This window comes from Nematolebias whitei, chromosome 3 (assembly GCF_014905685.2).
Source record: "Nematolebias whitei isolate Nwh7 chromosome 3, NemWhi1, whole genome shotgun sequence".
In the NCBI taxonomy this organism is placed as follows: Eukaryota; Metazoa; Chordata; class Actinopteri; order Cyprinodontiformes; family Rivulidae; genus Nematolebias; species Nematolebias whitei.
Window position 1 is genome coordinate 6,561,937 of NC_056500.1, and position 19,126 is coordinate 6,581,062.

At 36.9% G+C, this 19,126-nt stretch overlaps 1 protein-coding gene across 1 annotated transcript in view; it reads right to left on the reverse strand.

The window, feature by feature from the left end:
* Nucleotides 1-19,126, reverse strand: part of LOC119407653 (BMP/retinoic acid-inducible neural-specific protein 3-like) — a 54,664-nt gene that overhangs the window by 17,690 nt on the left and 17,848 nt on the right. The window contains exons 3-4 of the mRNA XM_037674474.1: nucleotides 17,620-17,810; nucleotides 11,851-12,035 (exon numbers count right to left, since the gene is read on the reverse strand). Of these exons, the coding sequence (XP_037530402.1) occupies nucleotides 11,851-12,035; nucleotides 17,620-17,810 (376 nt within the window). The remainder of the gene's footprint in view (nucleotides 1-11,850; nucleotides 12,036-17,619; nucleotides 17,811-19,126) is intronic.

The window sequence follows — 19,126 nt, forward strand, 5'->3', positions numbered from 1 at the left end:
GAATTAGTCCAAATGGAGACTGGATCAATCTGGAGTGTTATATATAAATATGGTCCATGGGAAAAAAATATTTTAAAGATGTGCCTACAATGACAAGTTAAAAAATAAATCAATAAAACATCTGATGTCAAAACAGTGCTGTGTAGCCTCTGTGTCCTACGCCTTCAGAGTACGTACATCTTAAATAGATAGAAGATCCGACTGCACCCAAATTCAGCCTAATGGGAACTCCTAAAGCATTCCTTTTGGATTTGCAGGATCTTCCAAGCTGGTAGCAGTCGCATGTTGCATTGCCATGGCAACACAGCTTTTCGAAGCTTTCTACAAAGTGGAATTAAAGTGTGTTAAGCTGGACTTTTATTCTGTTTCAGCCCTCAGGCCTTCTTCACATCAGTGTGCCTGATCAAGCTCTTGATCAAGATCAAGAGAGCTTTTAGGACAAAACATTGATTCAATTAGGTGTAATTCTTATGAACCCTGGAGTGGCTGACAGTCTTCCGTTTTATGATTTTTTCCTAGTGATTATCAACTCATTTAGGGCTCTTTGTTTGCTCATATTTTCTGCTATGAAGCCAAACTGAACACAGTCCAGCTGCTATTTATTTATTTTGTTATTGATGCTCTTTAATTTGGCACAGTTTTCCAATCATAGAGCTTCACAGAAAAAAATTAAATAAATAAAATCTACATTCTACTTTTAACTTTAGTTGGTTTGTTTGATGCAACATCAATCTATTATATTAAAAAAGAGAACTGATTGCAAAAAAGCAATGCAACATGTTTCACTTTTAGCATAAAATATTGTGAATTTTACAGAAGACATTTCAAGAAGTTAATAGAGTGCACTCTTGGGTTTTCAAATGATTAAATGATAAGTAAAGGAATTATTAACATTGATTAGTTATAAAGTAATAATATGTATTTATTAAACAAATGGATCTCACTGATTCTTCTGCACTAATCATAATGGATGAATGATCGCCTAATGGTGTGGCTCCATGGCAGGGCAACACATCACTTAGCCTGTTAACATGTTTGACTGATATAGATGGCTCTGAGGCACATTTATTATTTCACAACGTAAGGCTGTAATATTATTATAAGACCAGTTGGATGAAAGCCTTTTACTGATGAAGATTCATCACTGCTGCAAATCCCTCGTATGAATAATTTCTCAAAACAGCATAAATTGTTACTTAGCCAGCCTGTGATGTTTGAGCAACAATGGCCTTCAAATTGCTACACTTTTTTTTCTGCTCGCTGGAGGAAAAGAAGAAGAAGAAAACAAGAAATTAATATTTCATGGAAATCATAGCTGCTCTCCTCTAAAAATTGTCTCATTTGCTGTACCTTCAACGATTGCTGTTCACTTAATCACCCTAACACAGGAGATGAGTGAATCTACATTTGCATCTGGGATTGCATTCCAGACTATTGTTTCTTTTTATTTGCAACAATCTGAGGAACATGTATGGAGGCCACTTTACTGCAGTGGATTGCTCTCCAACGTAAACCAGAATAGCATAACTTGCAAGTAAAAGAGCAAGAGGTAAAAAAAGAAAATAATAAAATCAGTATGGAATTACTGCATGGGGAAAAAAAACGGTGGCAGAAAGGGCAATTTAATTCTGTACGTGCTGCTATGTTTGCAGAAACTTATTCTACTTTACAGGAAGTACCAGTCACTAGAAGAGGTGCCAAGGGAGCAAATCGGACTTTTTGTAATCTGTTGTTCCTCTCCTGGCTTCACTTACTTTGAGAAGTTGCAGATAAAAAAAAAAAAAAAAAAAAAAAAAAAAAGAGAAATTTAACTCTAAAAATATTGACAATAAATGCCAATTTTGGGACTTGTGCTATGATGTATCTTCTACCTGTTTACACTCTAACACTGATGCTGCTTCATTTGAAACGCATCATGGCGGGGAACTCATTGCAATGAAATGTAAATCAGATGAAAGCAGAGCAAAAAGACAAACATTAAAAATGTATATGTCATTCTGCAAACCTAAAGAAATATTAAAGGAAATGTATTTAAATGGATTATTTATACTAAAGAGGGCAAGAAGGACTTGTGCCAATTGACAAGAAAGAGGGATCAGGCTGGAAAGGATGTGCAGCAGGTTAAGCTCGTTAAAGGTAGGCACTGTAATATTCTAACAAGTGAGGCGTGTTTGAAATGCACTTTTGAATTGAATTATTTATAGTAACTGTGGTGCAGTGGTAGGGGCAGCCAACTTGGGAGCAAAAAAATTCCAGGTTCAAGTCCCCGCCATGCCCACACGTTGAGGTGTCCTTGAGCATGACATCTAATCTCTAACTGGGATGACACGGTGGCACAGTTGGTAAAGCTGTTGCCTCTCAGCGAGAAGGTCATCAGTTCAAATCCCTGTCCGGGGCCTTTCTGGGTGGAGTTTGCATGTTCTCTCCGTGCATGCATGGGTTTTCTCTGGGTACTCCAGTTTCCTCCCACAGATCAAAAACATGCTTGTTAGACTGATTGGTAACTCTAAATTGTCCCTAGGTGTGAGTGCGAGAGTGAATGGTTGTTTGTCTCTATACGTCCCTGTGATGGCCTGGAGACCTGCCCAGGGTGTCCCTGCCTCGTGCACAGTGACTGCTGGATATGGGCACCAGTGACCCCCGTGACCCAAACAGAACAAGCAGGTAAAATATAATGGATGGAAAAAGTATTTATCATGTCACAAATATCTAGAAAACACTGAGCAGTTTTTTTTATAAGTTAGTTTTGTTCATTTTGTCATTACAATTATTTCCTGCTTCCTAAAAGTGTGTCTCAACAGCTTCAGGAATCAGATCCCTCGGTTGCACTTCAACTCAGACAAATAAATAGTCACGCCACACGGCTCTCAAGGATGTTGTTCTTTATCACATCTCGTCTCTGTCACTGATTTTCTCCTATAAATTTTAGTTTAATTCATTTTCAACGCAGCAGAGCGTTTTATTTTCTACCTGCTGCGTCCTCAGATCTTGACTATAAAACCCCCAGAATAAGGTCCTGTCCCTGTCCTCATCTAGTCTTTTCTCCTCAGTTGCGTATAACACCTTAACTCATACCACAGATTTTTTGACAAATGATAGAGGCTCTCAAAGGAAATTGCTAAAATGGAGGGACTGATTCATCACACTGTGCAACGGCGGTGCCATTTTTTAGCACTCCTCTCTCATTTTTCCTGTCTGATTATTTCCCACTGCTGCTGTGTTTAGATCTGCAGGCTTTGTGGCCAGGCAGTTCTACCATTTCCACGTGATCTCTTTTTAAACCAAGAACCGAGTGTTCTTATTAAAGACTGCTTTGTTTTGGCAATCTGTCTTCATTGGGCTAAGACAGGAACCCCTGCTTGAAATTAGACATTGTTGCTGCTGAAGATACTTCACACCAGTCGCCTGATTGTGCCTCGTAAACAAATAAAGGCTCTTTTTTTTGTGTGTGTGTGTGTGCCATTTATCTCAGTCCGAAGGGTTTTTAGAAGCACTTTGGTTCAGTGGTGGCAGCCATATCAGCTGACCATCCTCTTCCCAGTTCAGTTTAAAAGAATAGTTTTATCTCTGACAGCAGAGCATCACTAAGGGAAGTCCATGAAAAATGGTATGCTGCTCAGAAATTGCAAGACTGTTTATTTATTTATTTTTTATTGTTTGCTTTTTTTTTCTCTAAATGCTGTAGTGTGATAAAGCCTAAATGAGAAAATAACATAGTTAAACTGTTTTTGCTACTTTAGAATACTAAATCCTAAGTTTATTTATTATTTTAATAACCCATAAACCCCCTTGAGATCACATATCTCATTTGCAGGAGAGGATTGGGCCTGAGGGCAGCTAAACAGATGTGTTTAGACTGTAGAGTTAAATTGGAGTGCCTGGAGAAAACCCACACAAACATACAGAGAACATGCAAAACTCCTCACAGAAAGACCCCAGGTCCAAACCAGGGGTTGAACCCTGGACCGTCTTGCTGAGGCAACAGTGATGACCACTAAGCTGTGAGTAAAATAATGATGTCAAGATATAACCGATTATGGGACAGTGTTTGTTGTTGTGTTCGAGATACCACAGATGATAAAAACGATTCACATAATTGATTATGTGTGTTTTTTTGTTTGTTTGTTTTTAGGTCTGCTGTTCTCTTCTGCAGGGGCATGGATCAGGGAACTCACAGGTAAGATTTGACAACTGGTCGACACCAGATGCTTTTCTTCATGTCAATCAGGGCAATCTGCAGCCTCAACATGATAAGACCATGGTCATGATATTTTATAACAAATACATGCCTAATCAGTCATGGAACTGCAGGAGCATGCATGAGTCACAATAAACAGTATGCATTGATTTCAATGTTTGTTTTTGTTTTTTGAAAAATTACTTTTTATGGTTTCTTAAAGTTAGAGAGACCTGACTGAGATGGTTTGGACATATCCAGAGGAGGGAGAGTGGGTATATTGGTAGAAGGATGCTAGAAATGCAGCTGCCAGGAAAAAGACAAAGAGGAAATATATGGATGCAGTTAGAGAGGACATGGAGGTGGTTGGAGTGAGGACAGAGGATGCAGAGGACAGAGATGGAGGAGGATGACTCGCTGTGGAGACCTTTGGAGAGAGAAACGCAGGAAGAAGAAGAAGATAAATGGTTTCAATGTGATTCAGTCAAAGTCATTTTATTTAAATGGGCCAACTCTTTATGTAATTGTGTTAACACAATAATAGTTTTGATCTATGCAAAAAAAAAAAAAAAAAAAATCCACCTTTTATGTGTATTAAGTTGTAGTCACAAGAAACAAATAAATAAATCAACTATACATACCGTATATAGACTCTTAAGGTATTGGACAAAACAAAATATCACGTGGCTGGTTTGGGTTTCACATTCATATATTAAAAAAAATAATAAAAAATGGAACATGTAAATTACATTTCACAACAAAAACTGAATGTAAAACTTTAAGTTGGTTTCTCGGTTCTTCTATTTCCATTTTTCCATTATTTTATGTTGCGTCAGCAAAGAAAGGTGAAGTGAAAGCCGGAGCTTTCAGCTCTACAGAGGCAACTTTCTTTCAGCCTGGACAGATCACCATGGTAACTAAAACTTCACATCAGTTTGGAAAAGGTAATGGTTGTAAATTTTAGGAGCTCCTATTCCTGTTAAAAAGCATTGCCCTTTCTCCTGTGTCTTACATAGCTCCTAGCATTTTTCACAAAGCTCTGTCCTTTGGTTTGCTTTGTGGCAACTGCAGAATCAAAAGACAAACAACATATAAAGAGTTTGCATTCCAACATGCAGGTTTTTCTCAGGTCAGCTTTGTGTGAGCAGTGACCTATGTATTATATGTGCAACATATAAATATCATTATGTTCAAAAGGCAAAGAGGATAAAGAAAAGAGTCAATGCTTTTGCTCTTATGCTTATGTGTTACCAAAATATTGCATAAGCATCTGGATACACTTTAATTAAAAATGCAGAAATACATTCTTATATACAGTATATTATATCAACAACTGATGAACATTTTGGATGGCTGCTACAGTCTTTTTTTTTTTTTTTTTTTTTAATATTTACCCGATATCTGATCTCAAACACATCCTAAGCACAAATAAATTGTTCATGACTGTTGTTCAAAACATTTCTAAAGAGTTTCTGTAGTTCTAATGCAGTTCATTTTACACAATATATTAAGATTTGTTTTGATTGTAAGTGAGTCATTCACAAAACATACAGAACATACTCATCATTGTACAACATTGTTGTTATTTATCAATAACTGCTGGAGTTAAACTTAAAATATCTCTTGAATCGTTGGATACAATTTGAAGAACCGTTTGCTGGATATGCATCTAAAACAGGTTGTGAAAACAGCTAGTCAACATTAGTTCACACAGAAGAAGCTATAACAGTCGAATATGCAGAGACATTCAACAAACACTCTGTGTGACATTTGGCACGTTTGCATCATATTTAATGCATTATTATTTTCAATATATTACCAAAATAGATACATTTATGTAACTTCTCAACAAAAGATGGTCTTGGTCTATAACTCTGACATGAAAGGTGATGGATGATTTGCATTCCTTCAACAAATGCTGGGCCTTTCATTTATACTTGGACATTAGCAGAATGGACTTCATGCTATCTGTGTCTCAACTGCAACTCAAAAACCTGCAGCTTCATGAGTCAAGAGATTAAAAAAAAAAACTTAATATTTCTAGAAAACAAAATGGAATTCTAATATTTATATTCACAGTCTTTTTATGAGGAGAAAATGTGTTACAGACGGTTGAATAAATGATTAGCTGTTATGATGGGTTTTCTTATTTCAGCTATTTCAACAGCATTTTAATCAGTTTTCAATTATCAACCATGGATTATATGACATTCTGTATTAGGGGCACTTTGAAAAGTAGTGTCATGTTAAGTTACAGGCAGCACATGCACTCAGCAGTGACCCGACACAGTAAGCAGTGCGAATAAACACATGTATATACAACCCTTCAGCGATTTACATGTAACACACGTCAACACGCTGCAGGTGCAAAGTTGACCTGACTCACACGCAGTACGGCAGAACATCTACACAACTCTGTGACACTTTGGTTTGTGTGAGAAGAAACTGAAGCAGCAGTCTTCACTGATGAAAATCACACGACTGCAACACAAAATGATTGTTCAACGTTTTTATTTTATGTTATAATTGATTTCTGTGTTGCTTTTATGCTGACTATGGTTTCCATGGTCAAACTAAAATAAAATAAAACTAATAATAGTCTCAGGTCTCACTTTAGCTTCTTCTTAGTGGCTCATTGTTGTACTGAAAGGCTCCCTGGATTACCAGTTTAGATGAATAACATTTGAATTGTGTGAATGTTTAAGAAGCGTTCACACAACTGTCATCCATTTTACTTCCGTTCGTTTTTCGACGCGATTCTAGTACCACAGTTTTTAAGCTATTTCAACAAATCATAAAGTGAAATGTTCAATTCTTACATGACAATTCTGCTTGGCTATATTGGCACAACTTTAGCTTTTTTTGAAATATTTAGCCTTTTCTGCCATTTTCTTTTCTCATAGTCAATGAACTGATCTTATTTTACATCCTTGAAATCTGCGGTTCCCAACCCTGCTCCCTGAGGGACACCATCCTGCATGTTTTACTTGTTTCTCTGCTCCAACACACCTGATTCAGTGATTTAATTACTTCCTCAAATTCTGCAGAAGCCTGTTAATCACCCGTTCATTCAACTCAGATGTGACGGAGCAGAGAAGCAACTAAACTATGCAGGATGGTGTTCCTCAAGGAGCATTGTTGGGACCCACCATTTTTAATCTTTAGAGCTGTGTACGACCTTTTACTGCTCCTTTCACATTCTATTCTGGTTCAGCTTCTTTCAGTTTTGTTGTGCAAACTAACATTTTTTTCAGCTAATTTCATCGGGGGGGGGGGGGGGGGGTAGCTGTTTTGTGCTCCTTTCAGGTTATTTCTGCTAACTACAACAGTTTTGTGCTTCTAACTTAATTTTTTTATTTTTTACTAATTTGAGCTTGCTATGCTCCTTTCAGCTTATATTTGCAAGTTTTAGCTTTTTCTTACTATTTCAGCTCTTATTTAGCTATTTTATGTTAATTTAAGCTTTTTCAGCTAATTTCACATTTTTTGCACTCATTTCATTTTTTTAGCCTAATTCAGCAAAAACATGCTCTTTCTACTTCCTTGTAATTTCAATGTCTTTCTGCTTTTTCTGCTTTCTTCTTTTCAAACATTTATTTTATTTATTTATTTATTTTTAGCTGTTTTCCATCTAATTCCACTATTTATTTATTTATGTTTTTTTGCTCATTTCAACGCCTTTCACATCCTTTTGATACTTTAAGCTTATTTCCTCCTTTTCAGCTACATTTAATATTTTATTTTTTATTATTAATATTTTAAATGATTTCATCTTTTTTAGCAAAAAATATATTTTCTGCTATTTTCTGCTTATTTAAGCCTCATACTGCTAATGTGCTCTTTCAGCTTTCTTCTGCTAACTTAGGCTTGTTCTTCCATTTCAGCTATATTTGAATTCAATTAAATTCAAATCAGTGTATTTATATAGCACCAAATCACAACAAAGTTGTCTCAGGGCACTTTACAGGAACATTCACATAAAAGCCACTTAGTAAAGTTCTCTATCTAAGGAATCCAGCAGACAAGTTGAATCTTGGCTTTGTCGCAGTCTCCCATCCTGAGCAAGCACAGTGGCAACAGTGGAAAGAAAAAACTCCCTTTTAAAAGGAAGAAACCTCCAGCAGAACCAGGCTCAGGACAAGCGGCCATCTGCTTTGACCCGATTTTGTTGTTTTGTTTGTAGCTAATTTCAGCTGTTTTTCACTAAATTCTCCAGCAATAAGCATCCACACTTCATTTTCACAGGAAATTCAATTTCTCTCAATACAATCAGATTGTGTTACACTATTCTTTTAGCATGGCACATCTTGAGAAGCCAAAAAAAAAAAAAAAAAGTCCTTTAGTGTGAATCAGCAGTTTATTCCTCACCACATTTCTGCAGTGGATTCAAGACAATGAATGTAGTTCTGTCAGGCTGGTCAGAGCTTGTTTCTGTTGTGCATTCAGTCTGAAAACTATCTTTGCAGTAGCAGACTGGGTTCAGAACAAGGAAGCCGAGGGAGCTGACTGTGTCTTGAACTGGTGTTTTAGATTTACTTTAATATATTCACTCTGTGACGTTAATCTGTTGTTTACCACAAGCGAGTGTAAACACAATAAACCATGTGAGGAAACCGCTTCCTGAGAAAACCTCTATGATTTCAGCGTGGAATACAAACTCAGCTTTTTTTAATTCATCTGGCCTAATAACAGCTGACACTGTGATGAATGAACTCACTATAAAGTTATCAGACAGTAGAAGATGCCGGGTGAAATTTACATCATAAACTCATCTCGATATGAACAATATGCTGCTCCATACATGAAAAAAAAAAAAAAAAAAACTAAAAGTGATACTGCAGCTTCACGTATTCTCTTGGTTGAATGTGTTCAAGCTCATTGGGCATGTTGACTAAAATATCTCATTAACGTATCAGAGTTCACATATACTTTGTACATGTTAGCTAAAGGATAAATAAAACCTATCAACTACACAAACCTTGTTTAATACTTGCATTTTCTACTATAAAATCTAATGTTTAATTTTATTAAAAATAAAAATCTGACTGACATTTTAGAAATGTAAGTTTAATCAGGTCTTCATCTTAGAAGAAAAGAAATAAGCATTTTCAGTGCCATTTTTATTTTTATTTTTTATTTTTTTTTGGGGGGGGGGGGGTTCTATTATTATGGTGAGAATTAATGATATTCCAGTGGTAGAGTGGCTACTTGCCCTAATGTCCGACAAAAATTGCTTTATAGAAACAGAATGAGACTTAAGCCCCCCCATGGTCTCTAATCAGGCACAGGTTAAAAATGACTGAAGACCAGGTGGAAGAAAATACGAGAAAAGAAAGCAGTTCATGAACAAAAAGGAAAAGCTATTAAGAAATAACAAAGCGAATTGGAAATAAAGAGACTAGAAAAATAGAGAATGTGAAATCTATTGAAGAAAACAATATATAAAGGGATAATCGAAGAGGAAATATCTAAATGCGTTAATTAAATGATGACAAGTGGAGTGAAAAATGTCCACGTTACTAATTTAAGTTAGTTCGCCAGGGTTTATATATGTATATGTATAAACAATTACTAATTAAATACATTTAAACAATTTAACTATTTTTTTACAAAACGTGATACTTCAAATTAAAGCCTGATTTGTTTTGTAAGAAACTCCAGAAGACTCAAGTGGAGACCTCAAAATCACCTGGATCAAGCAGACCACAGCTTGTGAGACTGAAGGGTTGTGTGTCTGACCAGGTGCTCAGTAGCTCAGGAGCACCACAGGGGACTGTACTCGCACCATTCCTTTTCACTCGGTACACCTCAGATTTCCAGTACAAAACAGACTCCTGTCATCTGCAGAAATATTCAGATGACTCTGCAGTGGTCGGGTGTATCAGAGATGGACAAGAAGCTGAGTACAGGGAACTGGTGGACCACTTTGTAGCATGGTGTGGAAACAGTCATCTCAGCTTGAACGTGAACAAAACAAAATAGATGATTGTAGATTTCTGGAGAAACAGGAACAGGTCCAACCTTATTTCCATCATGGGAGAAGAAGTTAAGGTGGTGGAGAAGTATAAATACCTTGGAGTTCACCTGGACAACAGACTGGACTGGAGATGCAACAGTGAAGCCGTCTATAAGAAGGGACAGAGCAGACTGTACTTCTTGAGGAAGCTGAAGTCCTTCAATGTTTGCAGCAAGATGCTGCATATCTTCTATAAGTCTGTTGCAGAGAGCACTATCTCTTCTGCCATCATCTGCTGGGGGAGCAGCACCAGAGCAAGTGACTTCAAAAAGATCAACATGCTCATAAAGAAGGCTGGCTCAGTTCTGAGGACTCCTCTAGAACCTTTGGAGATGATTGTACAAAGAAGGATTCTTCATAAAATGAAGAACATTATAGACAACCCTCTTCATCAGACCGTCATACAACAACAGAGTGTCTTCAGTCAGAGGCTTCTTCAGATCTGCTGTAAGACGGACCGCTACAGGAGATCATTCCTGCCCTCAGCCATCAGCATCTAGAACAACTCTATTGAAACCAGGATGATGAGCTACAACATTTAATTTCCCTCTGGGATTAATAAAGTATTTTTGAACTGAGTGGAATGAAAGTGTAGATTTAATTGTCTTGAAACGAGTCTTAACCAAGAGATCAATCTTGTGATTTAACGATACTTAGTGACTCCTACAATAGTACACTTTCCTCAACAGCTTAGTGAGGTACATTTATTCTGAGATGAAGTGGTGGCTTCACTGAAGCTATCTCAGATTTTTTTTTTTTTTTTTTTTATCTAGGTAGGACACTGGAGAAGGTCATAAAGTGCATACACTATTAACGGTTCATTAATTATAAGATAGTAAGAAAGTACCTTCAGTTTATTAGTCTACGTGTAACTTATAGCTTTTAAACGTGTGTCATTTTTTCTAACCAAGTACTTAAATGTATGTTTTAATAAGTGTATTCAACACTTCAAGCAGGCCAAAGTTGCCAAACTGGGGCTTTTTTTATGCGTTTTAAATTGCATAGAGTAACTGTTCGCAAGTGAAAAGTACTTGGAAAATACTAACCACTGCAGAATGCGGTTTCCTTAATTTGTTCTAATTCCTGTCCCCATGGGAGGGAGAACCATTGAAATGACAATCTCACAAACATGAGCGCTGAAACAGATGTTATAGTCAGAGTCAATGAGTCATAGTTCATTAATCAGGAAGCTGAAATGATGAAACAGAGATAATCTGTTTAGTTGTTGTGTTTTTTTATGAATAAAAAGTAATGGAGTGGTTGAACATCAGTAAACCAGTATGATTCAGTTGTAATTGTGCCGTAATGTGCTTCTTTATATTTCCACAGGGAAAAAGTATGTATTTATTTAATCAAAACAACTGCACATGTAAAAATGAGCACAAACGTTGTGTGCAGGGATGTTGTCCAAAGTATACATCCTCATTATCAATGCATTCCATATCTCCTTACATTGCAGGAGTTAATCCAGGTAGTGTGTTGGAAATTAAATCTTTAAATTTATCCACCAAAAAAAGCACTTCATACAATGATAAAAATAAAAATAAAAAATGCCAGTAATCATGAGCAAAAACATCAAACAGTGGTTGTAAGAAAACAACATCCAATATATACAGTTATTTCAATTAATAACAGGCTTATTTATTTATTATTTTACCTTAATGGCAGTAGATGCAATCTGGATGTGGTGCAGCTTGTGCAAGGTGCTTTCCCTGTCGATGAAGTAGGAGGCTGCCAGCTGGTGCAGAGCTTCCAGCGTCACAGCTGTGCCATTGGAGTCACTTACTTCAGATGTCCGACTCAGCTTCCGCTTGTCCACAAAGATCATTAACGACTCTTCCCCTATGAAAGCACACACACAATGACACATAGGTCTAATAGTTATGACTCAATATCATTCTCACCGAAGTGCGTCTAACTGTTCTTGCTCTCTCTTAGAAAATAGCTCTTAGCATGAAAAGAAAAATGCCTCTTGGAAACTAGATTTACATTTTAAACTATACACACGATTGATGAAACATCAGCCGCTTGCATGGAATGAGATGCTTGATAGAAGCAGTGCTCTAATAAAAATGAGCAGAAGTGTTCACAGGACAGTGTATTGACAGGTTGTGTGAACCAGTGAAAGATCAATTGAAGAATATTTTCTAATGGAAAAAAAAAAAGTTTTTACGGATAGAATGGTTTTAATTTGCAGACACGGTAGACCTCTGGGAATAGATAAAGGTTAACATTTCTACAGCTGAACATCTGTCAATATCAAATTTAACCATTTTACTACAGCAACAATCTTTTTTTTTTGTCTTTTACACATTCTATTGCAGATGATGGCTGTGTTCCCTTTTGATGTTTTGTCACATTTTTACCAATTTGCATTTGCTATGTAAATGTGATATTTTAGTTATAAAAATTAAAATGTTATTCAGATGTTTTTTTAACTTCAAGATGTTTTTATTTTGGTAAAAAAATAAAATAAAAAAAAAGACGAGCCTTTGAAGCACCTTTGAATCAATTTGAGCACTCGCATGACACAACTTCCTCTCCCTCTCTCAAAGCCCCCCTGTGGCGTTTTGCACTTGGTCTGATGATTTGTTTTTGTATGGACCGAGTTATCCTTTTTGTCAAGTCAAGGCACAAGTGCACATCGAAGCCAATAGTTTCACGCTGTTCCACTGATCTACGGATGTCGGCAGTGTTCCAGGAAATAAGTAACAAAGCCGGTGGAGATGACTGTGGGCTTGCAGTTATGGATCTGAAATGCAGGATTTAAAACACTCAATGTGTTTCTGCTGTCCGTGTCAGGAGCTGCTGTTTTGTCAAAGCAGCGTATGCTGTGTCATACCAGCTACTTTAGTAAAAGTCTAAAAAAAATATGAAATAGTAAAACATAACATGCTGTAGTGCCATGCAGGAGTGTTCAAAAACCAAACAATGATTAGCAAAAAGTTATGAAACGTTAAACTAAGAGAAAACAGTATTTTTAGATGTTTCTTATATTAGATCATCCAGTAAATTGGACTTTTATGTTCCAAAAAGCCCTCCAGTGTGTAGAAACTGTAAATCAATTGGACTGTCATTAATCCCGACACAGTCAGAACTGTGGGATGCTGTGCATAATATCTCCATACTCTAAACTTTAAACATGGAAGTCACAATTTCAATGTTTCGGTTGCACATAACTTGTTAACTAATCTCTCTTTAGACCATGCCAGTGGCTGTGAACAAGTGGTGTAGTCACGACTAAAACTATAAGCTGCATGACCTAAGTCCTCTGCACACAAACCGCCAGTGTGCAAGAAAGCAACATTTCACCTCAATTTATTTAATTTAATTCCACAGATTTAAAGCATGTTTCTCACCAAGTGTGTGTAAATTCAGCTGTTTGGTTTTAAAGACATTTCAATTTGAATGCACTTTAACACACACTGTCAGAGATCGACATTATGTGTGTTTATAGAGAAAGTAAATAAAACAAATAAAAATAAAAAACAGTCCCACTAGGACTTTTTTACTTGTGTTCAACACTATTCAACTAAAGGATGTTTCTCACGAAGATTGAGGACAATAAGGTGTTGAGTTTCAAATAAATGTAAATGTTAATGCACCTTAACACACATTGTCTTACAGCGTCACACACTTAGCTTAGCACTAAATTAACATGTTACAGACGTAGCGTTCCACTTCTCTCAAGCATCCTAACCATGATCCTAACCAGCCCTGTCATCAACTGCTCACACTAAGCTCACTAAGCTAGCGAGTAACACAAAGGTGTCTCCACCTCCACCCCCTGTGAGCGTCCTGTCAAGGCAGGAGACGCAGAGGAGACACAGAGGAGACACAGAGGAGACGCAGAGGAGAAACACTGCTGCTGTTGGGAGAATTGTAGGTAACCAGGAAAACCTGGAGTGGACTTTTAGTGCTTTGAGTATTCTCCTATTAATCAAGTGGAATGGATGAGTTCACAAAGGGGGCACATCCCCCTCACATATAATTGATGCAACGCCGATGCACCACAGTAATGTCCAATCAGTGGTAATGCTAATGATTATGTTTGTGTTCGTGTTTATCTGACTGTTAGCAAAGTATTGTATACGTCACTGGACTGATTTGATTGATTGAACGTTGAAACTCTCCTAAAATAATCAGTGGATATACAGTATATCTCCAACTTATTAAGGTTTGGAGTCAACCCAAGTTAAAATCATATTTAGCTTCTATATAAAGACAAGAACAACACAATGTATGTATATATATAATTCACCATCAAGGTGCACCTGCTTGGAGAAGAACACTTATGTTTGGTTGTAAATTAATCAGGGACAATCATATCCAATTTCTGATTAAATTAGTTTATGAGTTTATAATTGCAGCGAAAACAAATCCGATTTTGAATACAGAGCCCTGTAAAACAAAGTATGACTAATTGTGAAACTGATTGTTACTAATAAAGGATTGATAAAAACACATTCCATACCCTTCAACCACCTGATGTTAAGAGCCTCATTACAATGATTTATTCAGGGCAAACATATATGTTATTAAATTATCCACAACATTATTCTTATGCTATTTTTAGATCTCTTTAAGGTGCACAGATAGACAAAGGGGCTAAATTACTTTAAGACTAGGGGACATGTGTAGTTAACATTGATTATACATATTTACAGTTTGCACAAATAGATTTCATCCTTAAGTGCATGATGTGACTAATGATGAACACAGATGAACTGATCACATGTTCAATTTCAATGTGTAACATGTGAGACACAACTGTAACTTCATTAAACAATAATTTGATAAATGTTTATAAAATCAAATAATGTAAAATCAGCATATATTGTTTGCAAGAACTCACCATGCTTGTTGCCAAGTTTTCCTCAGGGACTCAGTAAAACAAGCTGTGTGTATAATACTGTGCATTGTTTTACATGGTGGAGCTGCATTTTTCTCTTTTTGTTTGAAGCCGATCATGTACACGATAGTCTACTTTATTTAAATACTGTTGGTGTTCTTATTTTTAAGAGTTTATGCGCAAATGCAAAAGATGAAAGGAGCCCGCAGAGGAGCAGAGGGGAGGATGATTCTGCACAAGATATCACTGGAAGCTTTGCTGCACAATACACTACTCAGTACAGCTAGCTTCTGTCTATTGTTCTGGAAAGGATCCACTGGCATTTTGGTCTAAACACTTCAAAGACAGAAACTGCATGTTGAGTAAGAGAATATGAGCTTAAAAACCACACACAACTTTGTGTTCACAGCTGAGCTAACATTTAGTGCAAGGTTTAGTTCTATGGACGCGATGTACAGTGAGCTCTTCCCATGTGTTTAGCTGGATACAAATAAATCTTACAGATTACTTCCTATGGAGATCCCTTATGTGGAAACTGGTGTTCTTGCAGAGAAACTAAAACACAACAAACTGTTTGCATGTTGTGTTGTATGCACTTTGCTACATTGCACAGAGCGCAGTGAGTGTGGACCAGCATTTCATAATTAATCCAGTATATTGTATTTATAAAATAGTGAAACTTCACTATGTGCTGCAGTTCAGGATGATCTTTTTTTTTTTTTTAATGTTTGATTTTATACAGGGCTTAATTTATATAGATAGATAGATGAAAACTTTATTGTCCCCATGGGGAAATTGGTCTTGGACATTGTGCGCTATCAAAGCTTCTTCCACAAATAAAATCATGTGAACCCCACAATAAAATACAACAATATAAAACACATATTAATAAAAACACATGTAGTACATGCCCACATACATTCCAACAAGTAAACAACACAACAATGAAACCAGAGCATCAGTGTATAACCAAAAAAAAAAAAAAAAAAATATATATATATATATGCCTACTTTATTTATCAATCTGATGTAGGGCCAAATTATTATTTTTTTAAATCTGTTAAATCTACAAGCTGAGATTTTAAACTGTTTCCCAGATGGTAACAGTTCGTATTGTGAGTTGAGGATGTGAGCGGGGTGAGACAGCACGCTCCGAGCAAGTCTGAGGACAGACTCATCATAGACAGACTGCAGGGAGGGGTGATCAGTCCTTCCTATCACCTTCATTGCAGTTTGTACCACGTAACTAAGTTTAGATTTAAGTTGAGCACATAGATTACCATACCACGCTGACCGTCCAAACCTGATGAGTATTTCCATTACGACCTGATAGAATAAAACCATAATCTTCAGGTTAACCCCAAAGATTTGGAGTCTTCATAAAAAAAATAAATATATACATAAATAAAAATACAATCTCTGCTGTAGTTGAGTGCACAACATATTAACATGCATTTCCCACTTGAACAGATTGTTTTAGGTGAACAGCCAGATCCGTATCTGTAAGAACAGACCTGCTTTATTTTCTGGTCATGAATAAAAAGCAGGAGCTTGTCACTTAGAGACCTGGGGTCAATCAGCATCTCCTCTGTTTTCTTGGCATTAATAACAAGGTGGTGGCCATCGCACCGTTGAACAAAAGATTGGACCTCGTTAAAATATGATGAGGAGTCCATATCATATCATTTGTAAACCGACTGATGCCAGGATGCAAATAGTGGGCAGGCTGGTGGTGGTGGAGGGGGGGGGGGGTCTACCCCAGATAATTTTGAATAAAGTAGATGGGATTTCCTACATTTTAACAGATTAAACATCTATGTTTACCTACATTTATGAACACTCTGCTTCTATCAAGCGTCCTACCCCCCCCTCGATGGTTCCGATACTGAATTCTCCACTGAATTCACTGTCCAAATCCACATGTGAAACCACCAGGCGCCTTCTCCGTCTGTTCATGGCAGCTCCTGCTTGCGTACGACTGCCTGGTTAGCTCGGCACTCACCCCCACTACTCTTTCAGGAGCAGATTTGATTTTTTTTTTTTTTAAGGGTAGATGCAGAAAGGGTAGAAATGCATACAGTACTTATAGAAGCAGCTGGTACGTGATATTAAGTAGCTCGCAAGTGACTGTGTTTAAAAGTATTGTCTTTTAATCATTTTCAGTTTACATATCCAATATAACTTTTAATTGTTCAAGGCAGTCAAATTTGTTCTTAACTTTATTATTAGTAAGCATGAGCATTACTGGATCCAAGCAAACAGTTACCAGAACACACCCTGGCAAAACAAGAGAGTTCCCAGTGTTTGTTCCGGCAGGATCCAGATCAAATTAGGCACTGATTTTATGCCTTGCAATGGATACCTTAAATAATTAGCAATATGAATATACTGGTTAAAATACTGGTAAAGTTTCTGTCACAAAATGATTTTTTTTTTTTTCGTCTGAAAAACATCAGTTGATTTGAGTTTTGGCCAAATAAAATCTCACACCTCACCTTTTAACACTGCTTCTCCCCAGTGTTAAGGGAGGTCAATAACAGCAAGGAGAACCACAGCCCATGTAGTTTCATTTACCTCCTAGCGTCGCAGAAAGCAGGAAGTGGGTTCCGTATTTCCTGATAATGTTGTCAGTGATGGCGCTAACACTGGGCCTCCTGCCCAGTTGCCTAATGGTCTGGAGGAACTCTGGGTCCAGCGGCAAGGAAAAGCCATTGTTTTCTTGTCTCTCCAGGGCCAAGCTGTTCACCTTCCATCGGCCAAATTCCCTGCAATATCAAAGAAACATATGCTCAGATTGAGGAAATACTGCGTAAATGGCATGAATGCTGTGTGTAGGCTTATTTAAGAGAGATTAAAAGACACACAAGACAGTTTTCATTAGTAAACTCATTCCATGAAGTGACAGGGATCATGGAACTGTTATGCACCTTTTTTTTTTTTTTTTTATTACAGTCATGCAGGGACTCATAATGGTATATCATTCTTAAAAAAAATAAAATAAAATAAAAAGCTGCAGTTTCTCCTTAAACAGAGACGCTGTACTTGTGAAGAGGTCAGGAAACAGCTCACACCTCATAATAAACTCAGGGTTCCAAACTGCTCCTTGCCGGGCGTAAAATTTGTTGTATGCATGACCTCTAAGTGGATCTTGTGCGCCACCTCTTTAAAAGAATAATCTCATGCTGTTTCCATTTCCAGTTCAGAGAATTGGTTTGCACCATTGAGGAGGAAAAAAAAAAAAGTACTTTTCTACTGATTTTAAATAACAGCTCAATCTTTTGTCATCTTGGGTTGGTTTTTGAGGCACGCTGTGATCATGGATGGAGCCGTGCTGCTTTCAGGGAGTCTTTGAGATAGAGAAGGCTTCATATGTGGTCAATTGATATTCAGCCTGGCCTTGTAGCACGCCGACCATCTTAATCTACCAAACGCAGACCAAATGCTGCTACTTGATATGTTGATTAGCACTATTCAAATATAACTGGTAATAAACAGTTTATTTTTTACTTTTCTGGCAGTGGAAAGATGCAAAAAACCTTTCAACTCTTCTGGGTAGCTGACCCGACTTAGAAAAAGGCTACAATAAAATAATAGCCCACGTTCTTGAAAGTGTTCTTGGTTTCAAATATTGTACTAGGCAAGATTTCAGAGAGGAAAAAATAAATAAATAAAAATAATAATTCTACCTCCCTAGAACTGCAAAATTGTTAAACAAGAAGGAAAGAAAAAGGCACTTTATGTGTCACTTCATGTCTGTCCTCAACACTTCTGTAAGTTTGTTGTCACATCACCCTTTTTATTTAGTTTTAAGGAAAATAATGTTATGTTTGAGCTACTTGTGTCTGACAGCTTTCTAGGTTCAAATTATCCTAAAAACTATTTTGCATAAAATCTTGAGATGGGTTTGCCTTAAGCTAGCACTAAATAAAACAGCTGGATGTGATATAAATGTACATCATTAAATCAAGTGACTAACATATAATTCAAAGGTAAATTTAACTCCATCAACCATTAGGACTATTATTTTGCCTGCTGGATGAGTTATTGCATATTTATAATATAGAAGGATCTACAAACCCTT